The 26648-nt window shown below is 45.7% G+C and overlaps 1 protein-coding gene across 1 annotated transcript in view; it reads right to left on the reverse strand.

Moving 5' to 3' along the window:
* CFAP46 (cilia and flagella associated protein 46) overlaps positions 1–26648 on the reverse strand; it is a 418285-nt gene that overhangs the window by 9205 nt on the left and 382432 nt on the right. Inside the window, exons 55-58 of the mRNA XM_030202994.1 lie at positions 12255–12357; positions 9735–9850; positions 5615–5665; positions 2522–2603 (exon numbers count right to left, since the gene is read on the reverse strand). Coding sequence (XP_030058854.1) covers positions 2522–2603; positions 5615–5665; positions 9735–9850; positions 12255–12357 — 352 coding nt within the window. The remainder of the gene's footprint in view (positions 1–2521; positions 2604–5614; positions 5666–9734; positions 9851–12254; positions 12358–26648) is intronic.

The following is a 26648-nucleotide window of genomic DNA, read 5'->3' on the forward strand; positions in this document are numbered from 1 at the left end:
CTTTTATTCTCACAATTTTCCCAGTCCTTGCTAGATAAACATCCATATAAATGATGCTGCTGCCACCAACATGCTTCACAGTAGGGGTGTTATTCTTTGGGTGATATCCTGTATTGGGTCTGCACCTACCATGACACTTTATATTCCATTTTTTTCTTCAGAAAATAGAACTTTTTGCCACATGATGAGTGTTTATTTGAATACTATGGAATGCAAGTTGGTTTCCTTGAGTAACAGCTTCCTTCTTGCCATTCTATCATATAGTTTATTAAAATGTTATATACTGCCTTTCTCTGTCATAAAAATAAGGTGGTTAACAATAAAAATAACACAGCCATGAGCTTTAAAATGAAAGGAGCACCATAAATCAATAGGAAAGAAGAGAAGAAAAAGAAATAAGAGAAGACAAAGTAGAGAAGAAAGTAAGAAACAGAAGATTGCTGGACACTGGAACCCAACTCAGACGGAGACTCCATAGACCTTGATAAATAGGTGCGTCTTAAAGTGCTCTTAAACTTGGGGAAAGAGGATCAGGTTTGTGGAATGTTTGGGATATTGTTGTCACATGGACATTCTCACTAGCTTTGGTCATGGAAACCTATAGTTCTTTCAAAGGTTCCACTGTGTCTCTTGGATGCCTCTCTAATCACTGTCCTACTTGCTTGGTCATCTAGGATGGAGGGATGACCTGATCTAGGTGGGGTCTTTGAGATGCCATATACTCTATTTCTTAATAATTATCCTGACCATATTACAAGGGAAACTGAAGGAGTTTGCAATTTTTTTTGTACTTATGCTCTGATCTATGCCTTTCCACAACTTTACAAACGTCTTCTGCCAGCTCCATGATGTTCCTGGTAGGTCATTGCTTAGGGATGAATTACCCACAAGAGGGAACTGGCAGGAACTGCTAAATTTGTTCCATCATTATAGCAATCACAAAATGTAACACAGGTAGTGTTAATTCACTTGGGGCCCTGTTTACTAAGCTGCGCTAGAGGCATGCTACTGTTTTTATCGTGAGCTAACTGTGTAGATGCCCATAATATTCCTATGGGCGTCTACACTGTTAGCATGTGCTAAAAACGCTAGCATACATTAGTAAACAGGGCCCTTGGTGTCTGCTTTTGAACGTGATTGGATACAGCAATGCTCAACATATTTAGGATTGCTAGAGAAGCACAAGGTGGGGGGTGGGGGGGGGGCACTTATTCAATCAAGCTTTTCCATACTTTTTCTTGTACATCATTGGTCAGGATTTCTGGATTATATTTTTTAGTTGGCTGTTGTGGGGTAGGATCTTGATACGTGTGGATACATGATATAGTTTTAATGCATTTTATTTCCAAGTTATAAGACAAGAAAAGATGAACATTTTGCAAGGGGTCACAGACCTTCTTTGAGTGGAATGGCCTAGTGGTTAGAACATTAGTCTTGACTTCCAGAGGTGGCTGATTCAAATCCTACTGCTGCTCCTTGTGATCTTGATCAAGTCACTTAACCCTCCATTGCCTCAGGTACAAAATTAGATTGTGAGCCTTCCAGGAACAGGGAAATACCCAGTGTACCTGAATGTAACTCATCTTGAGCTACTACTGAAAAAGGTGTGAACAAAATCCAAATTTAAAAATATATATATTCAAAAGCACTTATTCACCTGCTAGCTGGATGAGTGCTGTAGGCAGAATGCTGTCCTAAGTTATCCACATAACTTATCTTGATAGAAGACTAAGGGAGGAGGGGGAAGTTATCAACATGGGCTACAATTAAGATGTGTTATTTTACTGTTAACTCAGGTTATTAGTAACAAGGTTTCATTGCATAAAATGAGACCATGCCCAGTAACCCATGTTGATAACTATGCCACTAAATATTGCCACTATCTGAATAAGTTCTGGTGCTGACTAGCCTATCCAGATATTCAGTGCCAGCAACTATCCAGATAATGGTGTTGAATATCTAGATAATTTTGACTGTTGCAGCAGGTTTAAAAAAAAATACTGACCATGCCTGAATATTGACTCATACATGTAGTAACTTTCTCACACAATTTTTGGGGTTCTATAAGTCTTTACTGCTTTCACTTCCCCTCCTTCCTACAGCAACCCAATTCAAAGGTCTGATATGAAAATAATGGCATTCCAAATTTACTTTTACAATGAAAATACGGTGCAATAGAAAACATACTTTTTAACTGGATCAGATTGACACATTTATTGACAAGCATTCAGGAGCTGACACTCCCTGCCTTCAGGTCCAAAAAACAGAATAAGTGGAAAATGGCATTACTGAACAATTGTAAAATGCATTCCGGTGACAGTGTGATGAAGAAAAAGGAAAAGGACAGGACCAAGGTGTTAGAATGATCATAAGGTGAAGGTAGGTTTTTATGGCTGGTAGTGAGTTAAAAAAAGCCAGGCCTCTGTTAAGTCCTCTCTTATCAGTTCTGTAGTATCTGATCACTGCATGAAGAAACAAGACATCAAAGAACTTATTCCTATTTCTTAAAGAAAGGATTTACCTTTTCTGTATATCAAGCTTTGATTGTCTTAAGAAACTTGGAATTGTCTGAACATGGTCTAAAAGGATCATCAGCTGACACTCTGAAAAAGGTAAACAAAAACAAAGACATAAAATATGGTAGAAAACATCAAAAGATCTTCTCTCTGTAGTGTCAGTTAACTGCAAAACAAAGCACAGTTTGGCCATCTAAGTTAAGAAATACATTCTGGTTTCTGAAGTCTCAGACTCAGTAAAGAAAGCAGTAAACCTAAGCCTGACACTTGACCCTTGTCTCCCCATTATACTTTTTCTCTTCTTTCTGTCTTTCCACAGTTACTGAAACATTCTGCTACACAGAATGAGACAAAACTATTTCAAAGAATAAACTGATCGAAGTACACACACACACACCAATTTACAATAACATCACAGACAAATTCAGTATGAAATATGCCTGTATGACTCCTTTAGAGAGGAGGTAGCATTTGACAAACATCAACAATAGGGACTTTATTGAGTAAATTCTTCTTGCGGCATCTAAGATAGAAAACTCCAACAGAGAACAAGGTGAAGCTGAACTGAAAGATGACAGCTAGGCCCAGATTGTCACAGCCATTAGATTTTATACCCTGACTCCACCTTCCCTCGAGCTGAAGTATTCAGCAGTACTTAACTGGGCAGTGCTGAACTCTTCATCCGCCATTGAGCCACAGTCCCCCAAAACACATATGTTTCCCCCCAGTAATTTGCATCCATAGAACCCCCTGACCCTTCCCCAACAGTGGATGCAAAGCAGATCTAGGACATTTCCTCATAAAACTCACCATACAAAAATGTTTGTTTCTAGTATTATCTCAATAACAGGCATAGTTTAAAGTAATACAAAAATCTCTCAAACAAAACGTCACTCAGAACCTAGAGCATATCTACCAAACCAACACTAACATCCAAAACAAGGATCCTACCTATGATACCTTAGGGCCCTAAATATTGAGAGAGCCCCAAACCTGCTAGAAGCTGAAGAAGATGCAGCCTGGTAGTAAGCTTTGAGGTCCCCTCCCAAACCATGTCTAACATCAGCTCTGGCAGGTTGCCCCTTTCAAATCTGACATATTCTAATCACAAAATAGAAAAATTAAATTATTTTTCTATCTTTTGTTGTCTGGTCATTATATTTTTCAAATGTTACTCCCAAGCTCTGGTTTCTGCTTCTCTGTCTTCTCTTAACTCTCTGACCAAGGTATCCTGTCCATTAGACATTTCTTCTCTCTACATATCCACTATCCATCTTCTTCCATCTCTGTGTCTATCTTCCTCTATGTTCAGCATCTCCATTTATCTGTGTCCCTATATTTCCCTGTCCAGCTTCTCCCTTCTCTTCCTCCCCCACGCCAATGCGTCTCTCTCCCCTCTCCAACCCCACCCCATCCAGCTTCTCTCCCTCTCACTCCCCCCCCCCATCATTCCAGCATCTGGCTTGCTTGCCTGCTTGCCCGTTCCCCCCCTCCTTCCTGCTGTGGGTTCAGTATTCGAGCTCCACTTCATTCATCCCCTTGGTCTGGCATTTCTTTCCTTTCCTTTCCCTTCCCCCTCCTGCAGGCCCAGCACCTCTACCCCTTCCCTGAAGCACATCTCCCATTTCCCTGCAGCGCTCCTCCTCCCACATGTTCAGCATACCTCTCCCTTCCCTACAGCCCTCTCCTTCCACACAAGTCCAACACACCTCTCACTTCCCTGCAGCCCCCTCCTCCCATACAAGTCCAGCACACCTCTCCCTTCCCTGCAGCCCCCTCCTCCCATACAAGTCCAGCACACCTCTCCCTTCCCTGCAGCCCCCTCCTCCCACACAAGTCCAGCACACCTCTCCCTTCCCTGCAGCCCCCTCCTCCCACACAAGTTCAGCACACCTCTCCCTTTCCTGTGGCCCCCTCCTCCCACACGTCCAGCACACCTCTCTCTTCCCCACAGGCCCCTCCTTCCCACACAAGTCCAGCACACCTCTGCCTTCCCTGCAGCCCCCCAACTCCCACAGCAAGTCCAGCAAACCTCTTCCTTCCCTGCAGCCCCCTCCTCCCACACAAGTCTAGCATACCTCCCTCTTCCCTGCAGGCCCCCAACTTCCACAATAAGCCCAGCACACCTCTTCCTTCCCTACAGCCCCCAACAAGTCCAGAAAAACATTTCCTTTCTCTGCAGCCCCCTCCTCCCACAACAAGTCCAGCACACACCTATGCCCTCCCTGCAGCCCCCCTCCCACTACAAGTCTAGCACATCATTCCCTGCAGCCACAGCCACAACATGTCCAGCACACCTTTCCTCTTCCCGAGTTCAGCCACCCATCCACAATTGAGCATCCCTCATTGGCTTCCCTGCCGCATGTCTGGGATCTCTGCAGCTTCAGCTGCTTTCTCCTTCCCCCACCGCCGCTGCAGGGAACTGCTTGCAGCTTACACTTTCGAGACGCCTAGCAGCGATTCACAAAGGAACTCCGGATCCTTCCCTTTGCCGCGTCTGGCCCTATCTGAAGTAACTTCCTGTTTAGGGAGGGCCAGACACAGCAGAGAGAAGGATCCAGAGTGCCTCTGTCAATTGCTGCTGCTGGGCATCCCGAAAATGTAAACTGCAAGCAGTGCACTGCAGCTGTGGCGGGGGAAGGAGAAGGAAGCCAAAGCTGCAGTGATCTGAACATCAATCGATGCTGGCCATTCCGCGGTGGGGGAAGAATTTCAGCCCGGATTCTGGGTAGGCCTTGGGCAAAAGTACACCCAGGGCCACCTGTGGCTACGCCCCTGTCCTGACTCACTCTTCTTTTCTCCTATGGAAGTTGCAACTGCCTTTTCTTCTGTTTCTTTCTTTTTTTGCTTTTTTCCTGCAAGTTCAAATAAAATGCGATACATTATTTAGTAACACCATTAAGAGTAATAGCACTGAATAACTAGGAATTTACATAAAATATGTTTTCTTTTCTTAAATACAGAATTCATTCCTCTAGTTTACAGAACAAAAAATGTTGACCAGTGGTATTTTCAATTGTCCATCTTTGGTCTATCCTAAAATGAGCACCAACTTAATGAGAGAGAAATAAAAATCTATTTAAGATCACAGTACTTGCCCTTAGGTGAAGGAGTCTTGCTTGCTTTCACTTCACTGGTTTGCTTTTTTCCTGAAAATTAAGATAAAATTTGATTCTTTTTTTTTTTTTTTTTTTTAAATCATTTATTTATAATTTTTTCATTTTACAAGGATCACTTGCAAAACAGTAAAACAGAGATGATTGTACATTAAAACAATATTTGAAGAAAACAATCTCAACAAGATAAATGGATTTTGTACAATCTTTCTCTTTCTTAGACCACAAAATAAATAGGGAGAGTGAAACAAGACAAGGAGATCAATTTAAGCAACAGCAAACAAAGAAAACGTGGTATTAACCCGATTATCCCCAGTTATTATTTATCTAAATCATTTTTCCACATTGATCATCTGGTTGGTTTCTTCAAGACCATAACGGTGCATAGTCCATCAATTTCATTGGAAACATACTTATTGTCCAATATTAGTGAAAGTAATACACCTGATTTCATTTTTTTTCCCTTTTAAAACCAGAAATTGTTTAACAATACAAACCCTTGAATCTCCAATCCAATTCCCGCTGATTAAAGTAATCCCAGTTTCATAAAATTTGATTCTTAATAATTTGTATTTGAAGCCACTCTAGAGGCAGTTCTATAACTGGGCACCTCCAATCTAGGCACCCTGAGGACATGTGGTGGGAGCCTATTTGATAACGGTATCTGAGTATCCCGATTCCATTACTGAATACTAACGTAACCTGGTATTGGTGCACCTTACACTTATGCACCTGCAGTTCCACCAGCCATAGAGCTGATGTAACCGTGGGTGCATAAATGCAGCAGAGATGCACTAACCTATAGTATTCTGTAAGTTATACAATTAAGTGACAGCCCCACCCATGCATACCCCTTTTTGCATTTATGCTCTGTAAGGGGGCAATCCTATAACTTGGCGCCAATGCCGCGCACTGATTGCCAATTCTATAACGGCATCTGTGTGCCAAGATGTTATTATAGAATACTAGCGTAAATTCAAATTGGTGCACCTACATTCAGGTGTGACGATTTGTGCCAGATCAATGGTAGGCGTAAATGGGCATGCCTAGGTGCCTTATAGATGTTCTATAAGTTACGCATATAAATTGGAAACACATTCATGCTCCTCCCCTGCTCTGCCCCCATGTTTTGCGGTATGGCACTTATATGCACCTTATAGAACAGCATGTGGTGCAATTACACGCATAACTACCAATTTTCTTGACACTTAGGGCACGTGTAACTGCAGGTGCCCAGTTATAGAATTGCCATGAAACAGGTTATATGTGCACTTAAAGAACAGCACCTAGATGCCCTGCTAGTACGTAATTGCTACTACTCTAGAAATTTACTTGTGCAAAGGGCACATTTATGTGACATGTACATTAGAGAATTGTCCTTCACAGGATTGATTTATCTTCTTGATAAATCCAACCTTCATACCATACACATCAATAAAAATAGCTTGACAACTAAACTCTCCCTGGTATATATGCTTTTCCACAACAAGTAGTGGCCCACATGAATTTGAAAACATTAAGGAGTATATTTACTCATGGTTAGCTGTTCAACATGAATTTTATCATGCATTAACTGTTAACTCAGGAGTGTAACCAGTACTGGATTTTTAGAGGGGGGGGGGGGGCCCAAGGGTGGACTGGGGGAGGGATAACACTTTTCCTCCCACCTCTCTCCCCTACTCACTTTTGTCTAATCTTAGGCATGTCTGGAACCTTTAAATGGGTTCCCTACAACATGTAAACATCTGAGCCCATCAAATGTAGTTGCGTTACCACTTTTTTCCTTCTCATACCTTTGTTGGCGGGGATGCGCAAAGCCCGCCAGCCGATGAGATCCACTGCCGAACTGTCCCAGTGCTGTCTCAGTAGGGAAGAAGTCAGTGGCTTCCCTTCCTGCTGCTGACATCAACATCCCTTGTGCATGCTGAGTTCATGCACGAATTAAGCATTCACAAGGAGTGCTAATGTCAGCAGCAGGAAGGGAGATTGCCGATTTCTTTCCTACTGAGCAGCACTGGGGCAGTTCCGGCAGCGGATCTCATCAGCTGCTGGGGATTGGGCACCCCCATCAGCCAGTCAAAGGGTACTCCGGATGTGGAGGAGGCCTGAGCCAAAAGTGGGAGTGGGAGAGGGGTCAGGCCCCTAAGGCCCCCAGTGCCTATGCCATTGTGTTAACTCAGTGCTCAAAGAACAGTTAACTCAACACGCATTAACTACTATATTAAACACTATAAGTGCTGGTTGTAGCATCCATTTAAGCCTATTCTATAAAGAAAAGTTGGCAACTACTTTTCTTTATAGAACATTTGTGCAATTGGCTGAACAAGAAGATGCAGCAGCAAGAGGGTCAGCGCTAGCAGCGGGCAGGAAAGACTGGGATCTTTCCTGCCCTGAAGAATTCACTAGACCACCAGGATGGCTTCAGGTATGTGCCTGGAGGGTACCTTGTGGCTCGGGGGACCAGGGAGGAGGTCTGGAATAGGTGGGTGGGAGGGAGGGAGTGAAGGGGAGAATACTGTAAAAAAGCAACAACAACAAAAAAACAAGGTAATAACTGTTCCCTCCCTCGTGCAGCCAGATCCCTGTGCACTCAAGCTGCTGTATCCACGTTGCCTTCCTTTATTATTGGTGGAATTTTTATTTAATCTCACCTAGAATTTCAAATATGTCGTCTTGTGCATACGGATTGTACACAGAGGAAGTATAATAAGTACAGTAGTAATTTGTTATAAATCGTAATCAGTGTGTCATTTGGAGGTGCTGGTTAAAGGGACACCTTAGTACTATTATATTCGTGCAGAGATTTTTTTTCTCCTGGTAAAGGGCCACTAAACAGACATGTTAAGAGAATCAGGTGCTCAACATTCAGAGTTTCTATCTATTTATTTACTTATTTATGGCATTTTATCCCACATTAAACAAGAATTAGATTGAAACCAGGGAGAATTTAAAATCTTTTAATTTTGTTCCTGTGCCTACATAAAAAAAAAAGATGGCATGTGGGAACTTGTTCCTTTTGCTTTGTGGAATGCAGTGGTATATTATAAAAATGAACTTGCCTTTTCTTATTACTACTATTTCATTGAGAAGGTATTGATTAATGAGGGAAGGGTTTCCTTTGTGCAGAAGTCTCCAGTCTAAATGTGCCAACATTGTCCAGTTCAGCACACTATTAGTAGCCAAGTTCATACAAAGTTAATTATGTTCAGTGGAAAATAAATCTATTTGCTCAGGCTGCTTGCTATGTGAATATGCAATCACTGTTTCATTATTGCTACTAAGTACTACATATTAAAGGGATTTGCTTTAATTCGTTTATCCAGTCCTTACATGCACAATGGTTTGCTTTTTAAAACTAAAGGTTTCCTATGATAGCATTGTGCATATTTGAATTAGTTTTGCTTGATTTGTCTTTATTTGAAATAAAATATTTTTAAAAGCCATCTTGTCAACAAGGGCCAGGGTTAGATGGGGGCAGGGGGCCACACCGACCTGGTCTGCACAGGGACCCACAATTGCTAAGACCGGTCCTGAATAAATAAATAAATAAATAGCATGGAAAGGGGCAGATAATGGGCATTGACTGGGCCTTGCAGTTAATGCCCAGTATCTTACTGTGCCTACTCTGTTACCACAGCAGACAGCACCGATCATTTTACCACCACCTCAATGGGTGGCATCATGTGCATTCATGTAATCTGTCACACAATTAATGCAGGGCAAATGTTTTTAATTTGAGGTAACTACATGGTCTGATGCTGGATTCGCCCACAACAGTTTATGCACAGGCAGTGTAGTTATGGCATTAACAGATCTTCAGTAAAAGGGCCTTTCAGACACATAATACAAGATCTCCTAATAAGACTGTCTTGCTTGTATCTGTAAATATTGAACCTAATTGGCTGAATGTATCTATCAAATTAAAAGTGGATTAAACTGTCAATACCTAGGTTAAGCCCTACTTAGGCAGATTTTCTTTTTCTATTTTAATAACGTTCATTTCAGATATGATGGTAAACCTAAATTGTTCCTACTGCACATATTTATATAATGGAACAGGAAATATGACACTACAAACATATTGAATTCCACTCAATCTCACCTGTAAAATTCATAGCAACTAGTTGTTTGTCTACTAATATATGGGCCAGAAAACGCTCCATTCCATAGAAGAGAAAAGCACTACAGTTGTTCATTAATTTCTCCCAATCCGCATGGCTGTAAAGGAAAGGAAGCACTTATTCTGATTGCACTGTCATCTTCAAAACCTTTTATGATGTACATGTATTTTATTAAAATAACCACTTCTCTCTGTTGAGTTCCCAATTAATTTGAGAAATGCCCCCCCCCCCCCCCGAAATACAGTGGAAAGAGGAAGTGACAATGTAGCAAGAGTAATAGAGTGGGAACCAGGAGACAAAATTCTACCTTGCACAAGTCACTTTGGGCCACATGGAGGACAATTTTCCGAAGCCATTTACCCAAGTACAGAAAATTGCCTGAAAACTGGCCACCCCTCGCCTGGCTAAAGCATGTGCAGAAATTAATAGTATGTGCACATTTAGGTACTCTTTTATCAAGCCTATACCGAAGCGTTCCCTATGACCTGTCTCGCATCCTCTGACATCAATTCTTGTTTCTGCCCAGGCAGGACAGATCAGAAGGAAAGCTTTGGATATGGCAGCAGGCAGCATATGTGCAATGTTGCCACTGGTGAGGATCAACAGAGGACCACCTTTAAGGTAGGCTGGCGCCGGGGAGGGGAGGGGAGGGGAGAGGGTGGTGACATTGAATTGCGGATGAGGGAAAGATGTCAGATTGCACAGAGGACAGGGGTTGGGGGTGCAAGACAGGAGAAGAGATGTTTGGAGAAGACAGAAGACACTGCAATATGATTAGTTTTTTAAAATCGCAGTTAATTTTCAACATTGCAATCAATGATTTTTATGCATTAATCGCAGCATTAACAGCGATTAAAATGTAGCCCTATTGTTAATGTAAAACTAAGTCAAAGACCTTGCTGGAATCTAAGTATGTTATATCAAGAACTTTCCTTTGACCTGATCACCCAGTCAAATAAATTAATTAGATTTATTTGTCAAAATCTACTTCTGGTGAAACCATGCAGCCTTCCACCATACAATCCCCCGGGTTCAAGATAGTGAACTCTCTCTTTGAATAATTTTCCTGTCTTCCTCCTGCACTACTGAGAGATTGCCAGTAGAGATTATGGCAGCCATTTTGAGGCAGGAACTGGACCGGGCAGAAGCAACTGTGGATCGCTCCTTTCTCAAAGACCACTAGGGCATGTAAAGATAGGCCTGAGGGGGCTTAAAGGGGGGCGGGGTGCTTCTGGAGGGACAATTATGCTTGGGAGAGGGGTTGTCCAGGAGGTGATGCTGTGCTTGTGTTGGTGGGGGTAGGGGATTTGGGAAGGACCTCTGTGCTCATCCCCTTACGAGAATCCACTTTGATGCTCCTCCCAAGCCCCTCCCAACAAGTGTACAAGCCACCTCTCAAAACCATCCCTAACCAGCAAATAGTCCCTCATCTTGAACCTCCCCAACTAGAGTATAGGTCCCCTTTTGAAACCTCTCCCCCCCTAATAAGAACACAGTCCTCCTCATGATCCTCTTCGACAGAGTATAAGCCCTCTCCAGAACCACCTACAAGAGTATCCCTCATCCCAGAACCCTCTCAGAGCTTCTCCCCTCACCCCCTTCCCTGGCCCACCTTAAGGTCCCTGGTGGTCTAGGGCAGTGCTTCTCAACCCAGTCCTTGGGGCACACCTAGTCAGTCAAGTTTTCGGGATATCCACAATGAATATTCATGAGACAGATTTGCATGCACTGCCCCCTTGGTATTCATATTCATTATAGATATCCTGTAAACCCAACTGACTGGTTGTTCCCCTGAGGACTGGGTTCAGAACTACTAGTGTGGGGAGTAGGCCAGACAGGAGCAAAGAGGGAGGGGCTCAAAAGGGAGCCTATGTTTATGTTGGGGGGGTCTGGGGGGGGCCTATGCTCTGGTTGGGGGGGGGGGGTCAGGAGAAGACCTATGCACTTGTTTGAGGGTTCAGGAACAGGCCTATTGTCTGGTTGGGGGAGGGGTTTGGGGAGGGGGAAGGAGGGGAGAACAAAGCTATAAAGCTATATTCTGGCTGTGACCTGGAAGTTATTCAGATGCCAGCTGATATTCAATGCTGGCACCTGCCTAACTAAGCAACCAAAGTTAGGGCAGCCTTTTATGTGGTCTTATCTGGTCACTTAGTTGTGTGGGCAACTGGTACTGAATATGGTGGATACCTGCATAACTCACAACTCCTCCCCCACTCTGGATTAAATCTGGGCTATTAGAACCAATATTCAGCAGCTTTGTCCAGTTAAGAGCCATTGAATATTGGTAGATGACCAGTTTAGGGAGTTTTAAATGGGCAATAGATCCTCCTGTCCAGTTAAACCCTTTTGAATATTGAGTCCTTTTGGTTTAATTAAGTTGTTTACAGACAGAGATATAACATAAGAAAAACTTTTCTTCTTTTATTTAAAAGGAAAAAAAAGGGATGTAATTGTTTATGGCCTTAGCAGTTAAAATATATTGGGAAAGAGAAAATACTCACCTTGGGACATTTATGCTGCCAATGACTCCCTCCCAGGAAGCTGTGAACTGCGGACTGTATTTTTCTAGCAGCTGGTTTATTTTGTATGAAGGACTCACTGCTTCTGAAATATAAAAGTTTGAGGGGTCCTTTTACAATGCTGTGGTAAAAAGTGGCCTGCGATAGAAACATAGAAACATGACGGCAGATAAAGGCCATATGACCCATCTAGTCTGCCCATCCTCTGTAACCCCTAATTCTTCCTGTTCCTAAAATCCAATTAGCGCCAATAAGATCCCAATTATCGGTGTTAATTGGCTTGTTATTCAACTAGATTGCGTACACAAGTTTTAGTGACTGTTATAGAATTCAGGGGAAAGTGGGCTATAAGTGATAATATAGAACAGAATAGAATAGAATAACATTTGTTATATCAGTTTACTTTAGGCTTAAGAACAGTTTGTCGTTTTCACAGGCTGCAAACTTGCTTCATGTTGATGCTGACCTCAATCTTTTTTTCCATGGACAAACGGGATCATTACAGACAGTGTGGAATTGGGTTTGCTCTCTCAGAGCTTACAAACCTCGGGAGAAGTTTACTGAGCCTGCATAGGTGTGTCAGCCCTATGGCACATCACAGTCCCCTTCAGTCTTTTTATAACTGTGATCAATGTCGGTCAAGTCTAGCCTACCGTCACATTTTAAATTTTAGTCACAATCAATAACCTTTCAAAAATGAGTTCAATTTAGCAATAATTCTGTCTGGAAGGCCTGAGATCAAGCCTGGATTCAAAGGCAGTCTAATGTGTAAACACTAAACTCGGCACCTACACTTCTGCACCATGTACATCACAGAGGTGCCAAAATTGGTAGTTACATACTTAAGCACACTAGGCATTATTCTGTAAGGTCACACCTAAGTGCTACAATGCATAACTAGAAAGGGGACGTATATGGGGCGTATGAGGGCATATATGTGAGTGGAACATGGACAGGCTATGGGTGTGTCTCCAACTTATGTGTATAACTTATACAATACTATAAGTTACATGTTTTGCATCAGACCTGCCATTGACCTGGAATATTCTAAATGGTCATACCTAAATTTACGTCCACCAATTTGAGTTTGTAGGAATATATACTGCCCATACCTGTTTGTTTGCATAAAGGCCTATATAGCTTAACTGGGGCCTATGAACCAAACTCTGACTAATAACAATCCTGTCACGGCTACTACAAGACTTCCTTTGTGCACTGGTCTGACTCACATTCTGAGGAACATCTGTGTTTGCTTTCTGGTGTGAAGCCGTGAGGAGTGAGATTTATAACAACATAAACCCTTGTTAGACCCTCATCAGAGGCACCAGCAGTACCAGCTCTGATAAGGGTGCCATCTGCAAGGTCAATCATCTGCAGGGCAGCCATCCTGGACTAAGTTGGTAACAATCACCATCTAGCCAGCTCAGTGGTCCTAATTAGCCAAGGCCTTACCACATCTACTGTATACATGCATACCTATACAAACAAGTCTTTGTGTGCCTAGTTCATCCAATCAGAGAACTGTTCTATGCGTGATATGATGTCCTCTATATCGTGGACTCTGGCTGAGACATAGATGGTCACTCAGGCAGACTCTCAGGAGGGTCAGAGTAGAGAGCAGATGTAAGAGACATGTAGTTTATCTGGGTACCTCTGAGTGCCTAAGCACTTAGAGCTCATAAATAAACCTGACCTACAAGTATATGTTATACTGAGGAAGAACCAGTACAGGGTACATCTTAGCTGTAGCTAAGACTAGTTCCAGAGAAGGGCTGTATGCATTCCAGCTTCATTGTTGAGGTAGCCTTCTACTATGAACACAGACTGAAGACACTGTGGAGCAGATGCATCCTCTCTACACAATCTTATCAGGAGCCAGCTGTGAAACACCAGCTTGGACTCTGAAAGAAAGAGGTGAGACCTGCCATGGGAAACCAAAGGACTTTTCCAGGTACATCCCACAAAGTGAGAAGTGTTATCCTTCCTGTGGTTCAGTGGGCAAGACAGAGAGCATTGCTAAGTTCCAAGTGTGAGACAGGACCTTTGGCATGTGGTTCCTTAGGTTATTACTGTTTATCTGTTAGTTTTTTTTTTATCAGGAATGAATATTAGTTGCACTGCTATTGCTACTTTGACAAGTACTGATGAGTTTTGCTGCTAAGTTTTGCAACTGAAGAGCACTTTTTCAAAACTCACTCAGTCCATTTTTTGTCAGTTTTGAGTTATGCGATTAATTTCATTCAAGGCAAGATTCATTTACTGTAGCTTACTGCTGTGCCAAAACTTACCCCCCCCCCATTATTCAGCACCATTTAACCAGTCAGCAACGGCAGCTAACCGCTTACCAATATTTGTGGTTAGCATATAGCAGCTAACTGGCTGTATCTGAGATACAGTTAGTTAATGCCGATATTCAGCACTGGGTTTAGCGGTTAAATAGGACCGCAAAATTAGCAGTCCTATCTTTAATGTGTGCTGCCAAAAAGGGGGCGTGGAATAGGTGGACTGTGGGCATTCTGAAAATCTATGTACACGGTTCTAGAATACACCTGCTCCACGCCTAACTTAGGTGCCAGTATTTATACCAAGTTTTACTTTGCATATTTTATTTATTTGTTACATTTTTATCCCACATTTCCCCACCTATTTGTAGGCTCAATGTGGCTTACATAGTACCGGAGAGGCGTTACAGACTCCGGTGTAAACAAATACAAAGTAATGTTGTAGTAGGATAAAGTTCATGTGGCACAGCCACACTAGGGAATCGTACAACGGAAGAGTTGTGTTATGTCCATTACGTTCTTTAGTTTTGTTGTGTTGCAGAGATCAGGCATTTATGTTGGACTGGTAGGGTATGCCTTTTTAAACAGGTTAGTTTTTAGTGTTTTCCGGAAGTTTTGTCGCGGCTACCTTAGGAGTAGTGAGTCCTTGTACCAAACCCAAGTTTGGCAGCCGAACAATCCTGGCTTACCTGTAGAAGGTGATGAAGGATCGAACTCCAGAACCTCTCCCAGACAATGGAGACGAAAGCAGAAGACAGGACCAGGCCAAGTCCCAGGCAGGTGGCAGGCAGAGCAGAATTCAAAGTCCAGGCAAGGTATAAGGCAGGCGGCAGGCAATGGCACAGTCCAGGTCCAGGCAAAGGTTCAAAGGCAGGTGACAGGCAAAGGCAAAGTCCAGGTCCAGGCTAAGGTTCAAATGCAGGCGGCAAGCAAAGGCAAAGGCAAAGTCCAGGTCCAGGCAAAGGTTCAGAAGCAGGCGGCAAGCAAAGGCAAAGTCCAGGTCCAGGCTAAGGTTCAGAGGCAGGCAGAAAGCAAAGGCAAAGTCCAGGTCCAGGCTAAGGTTCAGAGGCAGGCGGCAAGCAAAGGCAAAGTTCAGGTCCAGGCTAAGGTTCAGAGGCAGGCAGCAAGCAAAGGCAAAGTCCAGGTCCAGGCAAGGTTCAAAGCTCAGGTCAGACACGAAGTAGCAGGAACACGATGAAGCACCAGCCCCTCAAGAAAAGAAGAATCCGAAGCAAAGTTAGAGGACCCCTTCTGCCTCTAAATAGTCCTCCCACAGGGGACCCGCGAATCAGCTGGCAAGATGCAGGGGCGAGAGATTTAATCGGTCCCAGTCCCTGACTGTGGCTGCAAGGATAGGTCCGCCGGCAGAGGTGGAGTCTGGTTGAGACCGGCCAATCCAAACAAAACAAGGCGGGGCCAGGGTTCTCGGGCTCCGTGCCTGGAAGAAGAAGATCCCCCTCGGGATGCCGACGCTGCAAAAATGGCAGGTGTTCCAGAAAACACTAGTAGCCCGCAGGTGCTGCAATGACAGCAGAAAAAGACCAGGGCGAGGCACAGTAACTGGGCGCGTTGGACCAGCCTGCAAGGACGACGCCTCCTGCTACTGGAGCGGAGCTGAGGAGCGGACCAGCCGCGAGGAACGTCGCGCACGTGAGGGACGCGACAAGTTTAGGTGGTCGTTCGTAGTTTTCAAGGCTTTTGGTAATGCATTCCACAGTTGTGTGCTTATGTAGGAAAAACTGGACGCGTAAGTTGATTTGTATTTCAGTCCTTTGCAGCTTGGGTAGTGCAGATTTAGGTACGTTCGTGTTGATTTGGATATATGGGCGCGTATAGAGTTAGGCGCAGGCATGGCGACTAGGCATATTCTATTTAGGCACAGTTTACAGAATATGCCCAGGCAGAAATATTTTCGGCACTGATTTTTCAGGCACCATATATAGAATCTAGTCCTATCTCTCTATACAAAACGCACCTCCAACGTTCTAATGAAGCCGGAAGTCAAGTCTCCAAACGTTCTAAATGTGTAGTTGTGTAGATCGCTTTTTCTCCATGAGTGTCTGCCCCGCCCTCGCGTCACAAAGTGATGATGTCGAGGGCGGAGCACTGAAACTCAGCGAATCGCATCACTCGACGAAACGTGACGTCAGACGCATTGCAGACCCATGAGAACGACCTGCAAGAAATAAGGAACGACTACCATCGCCGTAACGTTGCTAGGTGACGGAACGAACCGTAAGACGCACAACGGACCAATCAACGTTGCTCTTGGACAGCTGAACGGTAGCGGAGGCACGGCAGCGGGAAAAAAGAAGATTGGGAGCCGCTTCTGAATGGCAGCGGCAAAAAAAGGTAACCCACAAAAAGAAAAAACTCACACACACTGTCTCTGGAGCCTGGGATGGGGACAGAGAAAGGAAAGAATGGAAAAGCAGATTGGGGATTGGGGGAACAGCAGTGATTGACTGGGAGGATGGAGATGGAGACTTGGACATTAGGTGAAAAGGGTGAGCAGGTAATGAGATAATGGAAGACAGGATGGGGAGCAACAAGGAAGAGGATGATGCACTGAGGTTGAGGAACATGATGGGAAAAGGGGGAATTGATGTGCAAGGGAGTGCCCACACACTGTCTCTCTCTCTCTCTCTTTCTCACACACACACACACACACAGTGTATCTCACACACACATGTCTGGGGGACCAGTGCAGTACAAATGCTGGCTCCTCCCACAACCAAATGGCTTGGATTTGGCCATTTTTGAGATGGACGTCTTTGGTTTCTATTCTCAGTGAAAACCAAGGTCGGCCATCTCTAAGGGTGGCCATCTCTAAGGTCAACCTAAATGTCAAGATTTGGGCGTCCCTGACCGTATTATCGAAACGAAAGATGGACGCCCATCTTGTTTCGATAATACGGGTTTCCCCGCCCCTTTGTGGCGCCGTCCTTAGAGATGGGCGCCCTTAAAGATGGGTGCCCCTGTTCGATTATGCCCCTCCACGTTACACAAACCAAATGATTACAGCAGTTCACAATAAAATACCAAATAAATATTAAACACAAATAGAAAAGAACTCCATATTTAAAAGGGCAGTAATCATTCATACACAGAGGAGATAACGTAGAAGGTAAAATTATGTATAATCATACCTGATAATTTTCTTTCCATTAATCATAGCTGATCAATCCATAGACTGGTGGGTTGTGTCCATCTACCAGCAGGTGGAGATAGAGAGCAAACTTTTGCCTCCCTATATGTGGTCATGTGCTGCCGGAAACTCCTCAGTATGTCGATATCAAAGCTCCATCCGCAGGACTCAGCACTTAGAGAATTACACCCACGAAGGGACACTCTGCCCAGCTCACCACCGCCGAAACGGGGGAGGGGAATTAACCCAGCTCATCCCCACACAAGTGGGGGAGGGGAATCCGTCCAGCTCATCCCCGCGGAGCGGGGGAGGGACACCACACCCGCCGATGCGGGGGGATCTGGCTTATCCTGCAACCGCAACCGCGGGAGGAGCTGACTGACCCTAACACCGCCGAAGCGGGAGGGGTACAAAACTGCCCTACAGCCGCACGAAGCGGGAGGGAGTGCCGGCAGAATTTTAAGTCTCAATCCAGCCCCGTATAACGGAGGGGAGAGGAATGCAGCAGCTCACTGTAACACAAACTCGTCTTAACTCTTGAAGAATCCAAGTGAAAAAACTTGAACACGAAGTCTTTCTGAAGTAACTGAAGACTAAACTTGAACCTGAAATGCAACCAGAATAAAAACAGTACAGATATCTGGGAGGGGCTATGGATTGATCAGCTATGATTAATGGAAAGAAAATTATCAGGTATGATTATACATAATTTTACCTTCCATATCATCAAGCTGATCAATCCATAGACTGGTGGGATGTACCGAAGCAGTACTCACCCAGGGCGGGACATAGAAATCCCTGACCTCAACACTGAAGCTCCAAACCGGGCCTCCGCCCGTGCAGCCTCAGTCAAACGGTAATGCTTGGAGAATGTATGAGCCGAAGCCCAAGTTGCCGCCTTGCATATCTCTTCCAAGGAGACGGATCCGGCCTCTGCCATCGAGGCCGCCTGAGCTCTCGTGGAGTGAGCCTTCAGCTGGATAGGCGGCACCTTCCCCGCGGCCACAAGCCGCTGCAATGGCTTCCTTGACCCATCTTGCCACTGTAGGCTTAGCAGCCTGCAGACCCTTACGAGGACCTGCAAACAGGACAAACAGATGATCCGATTTCCGGAAATCATTGGTCACTTCCAAGTATCTGATGATGACTCGTCTCACATCCAGATATTTAAGAGCAGAGTACTCCTCTGGGTAGTCCTCCCTACGAAAGGAAGGGAGACAGAGCTGCTGATTCACATGGAAGCGAGAACCAATCTTGGGCAGGAAGGAAGGCACTGTGCAAATAGTCACTCCTGCCTCAGTGAACTGCAGAAAAGGCTCTCGACATGAGAGCGCCTGGAGCTCGGAAACTCTTCTGGCTGAAGTGATAGCCACCAAAAAGACTGCTTTCAACGTCAGGTCTTTCAGAGATACCCTCGACAAGGGTTCCAAAGGCGGCTTCTGCAATGCTCTTAGCACCAGGTTGAGATTCCACGCAGGCACCACTGAGTGCAGAGGAGGGCGCAGGTGATTAACTCCCTTGAGAAAGCGCACCACATCTGGCTGCGAAGCCAGGGAAACACCCTTCAGGCGGCCCCTGAAGCAAGCCAGAGCCGCTACCTGGACTTTAAGGGAACTGAGCGACAGGCCTTTCTCCAGACCTTCTTGCAGGAACGCCAACACTGAAGAAATTGGAGCAGTGAAGGGAGAAAGTGAGCCTGCTTCACACCATGCTGCAAAGATACGCCAAACCCTGGCGTAAGCAGTAGAAGCAGAGCGCTTCCTCGCTCTCAGCATAGTGGCGATGACCTTGTCTGAGAAGCCCTTCTTCCTCAGACGCTGCCGCTCAATAGCCAGGCCGTAAGACCAAAGGGAGAGGGATCCTCCATCACCACGGGACCCTGATGTAACAGGCCCTGCTCCACTGACAGCCGCAGAGGATCGTCGACTGAGAGCCTGAACAAGTCCGCATACCAGGGACGTCTGGGCCAATCCGGACCCACCAGGATTACCCTGCCGGGATGCTTTGCCACCCGGTCTAGCACCCTGCCCAACATGGGCCAGGGCGGGAACACATAGAGGAGCTCTTGTGTCGGCCACTGTTGGAGAAGAGCATCTACTCCCAGGGATCGAGGGTCCCGTCCTCTGCTGAAAAAGCGCGGCACTTGGCCATTGGCCGATGACGCCATCAGATCTAGGCTCGGCTGGCCCCAGCGCTTCGTGATGTCCAAGAACGCCTGAGCAGATAGTTGCCACTCTCCGGGCTCCAAGGTATGGCGACTGAGAAAGTCCGCCTTGACATTCATGACTCCGGCAATGTGGGCCGCTGAAAGCTGCTCCAGGTTCGCTTCCGCCCACTGGCAAAGACTCATAGCCTCCTTGGCTAGAGGGGCGCTCTTGGTACCTCCCTGGCGGTTGATATAGGCCACAGCCGTGGCATTGTCCAACAGGACCCGTACAGGCTTCAACACCAGTACCGGGATGAACTCCAATAACACCAACCGAATGGCTCTGAGTTCCAGGAGGTTGATAGACCACTTGCCTCTGCAGGAGAGTAGAGCCCCCGCGCTGTCCTTCCCAAGCAGTGGGCTCCCCAGCCCATCAAAGAGGCGTCTGTCGTGACGACAATCCACTCCGGGGTCACCAGAGGCAATCCTGCAGACAACTTGTCTGTCTGCGTCCACCAGCTCAGCGCCTTGCGCACTGCTGGGTCCACGGGAAGGCGCACAGCATAATCCTCCGACATCGGAGTCCAGCGCAGCAGCAGAGATAGCTGTAGTGGTCTCATATGAGCCCTGGCCCAGGGCACTACTTCCATCGTGGCCGTCATAGAGCCCAACAGCTGCACGTAGTCCCAAGCCCGAATAGGAGAGGCTACTAGGAACTAGTCCACCTGAGCCTGAAGCTTGACAATCCGATTGTCTGGCAGGAACACTCTGCCCACTTGGGTGTCGAATCGAACTTCCAGATACACCAGGGACTGAGTCGGGCGCAGCTGGCTCTTCTTCCAGTTGATGATCCATCCCAGGGAGCTCAAAAGAGCAATTACCCGGTCCATAGCTTTGCCGCACTCTGCATAAGAGGGGGCTCGGATCAACCAGTCGTCCAGATAAGGATGGACTTGTACTCCTTCCTTTAGCAGGAAGGCCGCTATGACCCCCATTACTTTGGAAAAGGTCCGCGGAGCAGTAGCCAACCCGAAAGGGAGGGCTCTGAACTGGAAGTGTCGTCTCAGGACTGTAAAACGCAGAAAGCGTTGGAGAGGAGGCCAGATGGGAATATGCAGGTACGCTTCCTTGATGTCCAAGGAAGCCAAGAACTCTCCTGCCTTCACTGCCGCTATAACAGAGCGGAGAGTCTCCATGCGAAAGTGCCTCACTTTCCAGGCCCGATTGACCCCTTTGAGGTCGAGGATAGGCCGGACCGAACCTCCTTTCTTTGGAACCACAAAGCAAATGGAGTAACGTCCCTTGCCAATCTGATTTTTTGGCACCGGAACGACCGCACCCCGGCGGATCAGGTTGTCCAAGGTCTGCTGCACTACCACAGCTTGACCGGAGACTTGCAGGGAGAGAGTACAAACCCGTCTCTTAAGGGTTGGCAGAACTCTAGCTTGTAGCCGTCTCTGATGACTTCCAGCACCCACGCGTCTGAAGTTATAGTGGTCCACTCGCCCAGAAACGAGGACAGCCGTCCTCCAATCTGCACTGGGGCGTGGACCAAGGCCCCGTCATTGGGTACGAGACCCTGGGGGAGGACCGGAGGGAGCACCTCCGGGACGGCGGTCTCTGCGAAAGGAATGCTGCTTGGGGGAGAAATTCCTCTTGAAGGAAGAGGGGGCAGAGGAACCCGACTTGCCCGGGCGGTACCGATGGGCTTCCTGCAACCGTCCTCTGGAGGTATCGGGACGAGTACTAACCCGAGCCCTGACCTCTGGTAATTTCTTGCCCTTAGACGTGCCGAGATCGGTCACGATTTTGTCCAGCTCGACCCCAAAGAGCAGCTTGCCTTTAAAAGGCAATCTAGCCAGGCGGGATTTAGAGGCGTGGTCAGCAGACCAATGTTTCAGCCAAAGCCACCGCCGCGCAGAGACTGTCTGAGCCATGCCTTTAGCTGAGGCTCTCCAGACATCATACAGCAAGTCTGCCAAATAGGCTAAGCCCGATTCCAGGGCCGGCCAATCAGCCCTCAAGGAATGATCCGAGGGGGAAGCCCGCTGCACCATAGTCCGGCACGCCCTGGCCACATAGGAGCCGCAAACTGAGGCCTGCAAACTTAAAGCAGCTGCCTCAAAGGACGACCTTAAGGCCGCCTCCAATCTTCTGTCTTGGGCGTCCTTTAGGGCCGTGCCACCTTCCACCGGCAACGCCGTTTTCTTAGTCACCGCAGTGATTAAAGAATCCACGGTAGGCCACAGATAGGCCTCACGTTCACTCACAGCCAAAGGATAGAGGCGGGACATAGCCCTAGCCACTTTAAGGCTCGTTTCCGGGACATCCCATTGAGCCGCAATTAAGGTGTGCATGGCATCATGCACGTGGAAGGTTCTAGGCGGGCGCTTCGTCCCCAGCATAATGGCAGAGCCAACAGGGGCTGAGGGAGAGACGTCCTCCGGAGAGGAAATCTTCAAAGTGTCCATGGCCTGTAACAACAGGTTGGGCAAATCCTCTGGGCTAAAAAGCCGCGCTGCAGAGGGGTCATCCGCTCCAGCCGAGTGGGGATCTATCTCCTCCAAGGAATCCGCAAAGGATCGTTGGGAGACCTCAGACACGCTGCCCTCATCTACATCGGAGGAGACAAAAGTCCTCCAAGGCCTGGAAATCAACCCGAGGGTGTTTACCTCTGGGAACCTCAACCTCTTTATCAGAAGAGGGAGCAGGGGCAGCGTTTTGCATGAGGAAAGCCTGATGCAGCAGCAAAACAAACTCGGGGGAGAAACCCCCCAGACTGTGCACTTCCGCAGCCTGGGCAACAGCCCTAGACGCACTCTCAACCGGCGCTCGCAATAGCGGGGGAGAGACATGCTGCGCATCCAAAATGGCGTCCGGCGCGAAACTCCGTGAAGGAGCCGCGCGGGAAGAACGGCGCTTAACTTTAGCCGCTTTTGTGCCGTCGCCCAAATTAAGGGCGTTCATGGCATTAATGTCTCCAACCTCAAGGGCGGCCCCGAAGAAGCCGTCCGAGCCGCGTGGCCGGCCAAGATGGCGGAGGCGAGGAGCGGGGGATGGGCGTTTATGGCGGGAAAAAACCGCCACGCCGGAGGAACGACCGGGACATTCATCGGTCACTAAACTATCACCCATCAAGGGCGAGTCAGGTTGTAAAACCCCCGCATCCCCTCTAGAAGCGCTCCAGCGATCCGGGGAGCGACCCTTTGCGCCCTCGCCCTCCGACGCCATTGCCACGAGGAGAAGAATCGGGGAACCCCCTGCCCGCTATAAAAAGGTAAAATTACCTGCTTGCCGCTCCGAGCTGTAACGAACTGGTGTCCCAGTGAGTAGCTGCAATGAACGTTTAAAGAAACGTCGAATTAAACGCCTTTAAAGACGTTTAAAAATATATATTTTTTTTTTTTTAAACGGAGCCAGCGGGAGGGGGGAGAAAAGGAGGGACCTGGCACCACCAGGTTTGCACTTGCTCAAAAGAGCCCTCAACCCCAGGCCTCAACAAAACCTAAGGATTAGGCTTGGAGGCCTAGCCAGAGCTGCTGCTGTGTGTGACCACCACCTGCTGAGATAGAGAACATACTGAGGAGTTTCCGGCAGCACATGACCACATATAGGGAGGCAAAAGTTTGCTCTCTATCTCCACCTGCTGGTAGATGGACACAACCCACCAGTCTATGGATTGATCAGCTTGATGATATGGAAGCTGGTGTTCCTAGAACTGTGAGCACAGATTAAAAAAAAAAGGTCAGAAGTACGGCATAACCACGTACTGGCGCACCTAACATTTAGGCATCTGCATATACAGCAGCCATAGATCTAAATGAAGCAAAGATGTCTATAACTTACATTATTCTGCAAGCTGGCATGTAAGTGGCAACCCCAACCATGACCCTCCCATGTACCAACCAAGTGAATGCCCCCCTGCATTTATATGTTATGCCACTTATGCATACCTTTACAGAATAGTGCTTAGGTGTTTTGCTGCCACTTAAGTGTACATTTACCTATGGAAGTGCCAATACTCTATACATTTACACACCCAAGTGGCACATATGGAGGCATATTTTCAAAGCACTTTGGGAGGCTAAGTTCCATATGTTTCTATGGAACTTTGGGAGGCTAAGTGCTTTGAAAATAAGCCTCATGGGCTCCCAATTATAGAATTGGGGAGAAGGGCCTAATTCATCAAGGTCTTTTCCCATAGATAGAAAAGGGGAGAAAATGCTTAGGGGATCTTTTACTAAGCTGAGCTTAAAAGTGACTGGCGCTATTTGTAGTTCATGGGTTTTCCACACGTTGTGGCCACTTTTAGCATGGCTGTAAAATTGCCGCATTTGTCTAATTTCCTGTAATGGTCATATGCAAATTTCCCAATTAGCGTGTGGTCATTACCACAGGAGCAAGCCAAACCACCACAAGGGTGGAGGTACACAAATTCCTACGAAAAGTAGAATCTGAGGAAAGGGAGAGTAGGAGGAGTAGGCTCTTGAACAACACTAGTAGGCGACGTAGATTAGGAACAATCTCTTTATTTAAATATACACTCGACTCAACACAGCCGTGTTTCGGCGCTACAGACGCCTTCTTCAGGAGTCTTGTGACATATAAATATACAAATATTAAGCTCAAAGAGAATGAAAGCAAGGCTTCTGCTACAATTGTAATCCACTGCCGATGCAGGAAAAAAAAGCTCAGCGTATTCAATTGCACTTCTGTGAAGACTAGTGTTGTTCAAGAGCCTACTCCTCCTACTCCCCCTTTCCTCAGACATTACCACAGGAGCACTTACCGCCACCTATTTACCAGGCAGGGCTCCTGCGCTAATTGGGCAGTGCATGGCAATATACCTGCAGTACCCAATTAACGCAGGGCATGCCTACTTTCCGCCCATAGATACGTCTCCCGCACCAAAAATAAAAATGATTTTATAGCGTGGGATTAGCGTGTGCAGATTGGCACACTGCCGCAGGACGTTTCAGCACGTCCTACAGCAATGCTTTTTGGAATGTGATAGGCATGCGCCAGCGCCTACCGTGGATTAGTAAAAGGGCCCCTTAGTGAATTGAGCTCATAATGGGAAAACTTTATATTTGTGAAGAACTTATTTCAAGTCCTCAAACTAATGCAAATAGAACTATTGCTGGAAATACACTTTTGAGAAAGAAAGTGATTCAAGACTGAAAGACATTTTTCTCTAAAATTGAAAGTATCAAGGCTCGGATATTTTATTTTCAAGGCAGAAAGAGCCAGATTACTGCGCATGAAAAATGTCAGCTGAGTTAGAAACCATGATCAAATATCCTTAGCCTTGGTACTGTAGATGCACTCCATAAGAAAGACATAACTATTTAAAAACTGTCATCTGTTGATGTTGTAATTCATGATAATCATTTCATCCTTGACCTCTTAAGTGAAGATTACCACTGTAAATGCCACTTCAAGGCTTTAATCAACATACATATTTTATTTATTGCTTTTTCTATCATTCTGTTTGCGGCTTACTAAATGATACCTATGTGTTAAGTAATTATCATAAAACATTTATCTGGTTTACTAAAGGTTTTTCTCCCATTCTGAATCCATGGAGAAAGGCCTTGATGAATCAGGGCTTTACAGCAACATACTTTGTGTTTATTAAAAGCATCATTGAAAATAACTTGACACTTCAGGTTGGGATGATCAGTTCATCATGTACCAGTTACTATTCTACACTGTGTAAGTCCAAAAAGGCAAGTTTTTGAACTCAGGAATTTATAAAATGAATTTTGCTATATTTCTTGATCAGTACATGAGTTTTGCCATATACTAACTTTACTATCATATAGGACTAGATTCTATAAATGACACAAAAAAAAATCGGCATTGAAAAATTTAAGCGCTGAGTGCTATTCTATAAAGGATCAGCATCCTTTATAGAATAGAGCTAAGGACTAGATTCTATATATTGTGCCAAAAGTATTGGCACTGGAAAAAATGCACTTAGCGCTATTCTATAATGCTAGGCGCAGTTTATAGAATATGCATAGCACCCAGACCCGAGACTAAATTTAGGTGCAACCATTTATGCTAACTAAAACCTGGTGTAAATGCCCGCGCCTAACTTAGGTGCAGATCAGAATTAAAATTTAAAGCTCCATTTATAGAATTCGGGGGACTATGCTCACAAATCGGTAACCAATGTAGAGATAACATTTGAGAGGCACTAGCTCTTCTAAAAAAATCTTGCCATGGTGTTCTGTTTGACTGGAAAGTGCCTCAGTAATTTCCCTGGTAACCCTCCATACAAGTCATTACAATAGTCAAAAGAATAGATAACAACTGCTTGTATCACTGTCCTAAACAGGTCTTCATTCAAAAATTATCTTAATTTTTGAATAAGTTTTCATTTACCATAAACTTGCCTTACAAAATTAGAAACCTAGCGCTGCCCAATTCCATCATCTTCCAGAATACTCTTGAGCACCCTCAAAATGTAACCTGCTGAAATCTACTTTTTCCCACTAGCACCTCCAAATGTGTCCCAGTCTAATCAATATCACCAAAGCATCCCTGATTTACTCTTATTCCACACTGAACCACTTGAGGCAAACAAATCATCCAATGTCATCGTACACTGAGATACCTCAACCTGTTGACTAGCCGTACCCCTAATAATTGGTAAAACAAATTGAATATCATCAGTAAGCATAAAAAGAGAAGCCAAACTACTTCAGCACATTTCCCCAAGAGAATAAATAAACACTAAATAATACAGGGGATAGTGGTGATCCTTGAGGCACGCCCCATTTCATATTCTGAAT

Source organism: Microcaecilia unicolor, chromosome 5, assembly GCF_901765095.1.
Source record: "Microcaecilia unicolor chromosome 5, aMicUni1.1, whole genome shotgun sequence".
NCBI lineage: Eukaryota > Metazoa > Chordata > Amphibia > Gymnophiona > Siphonopidae > Microcaecilia > Microcaecilia unicolor.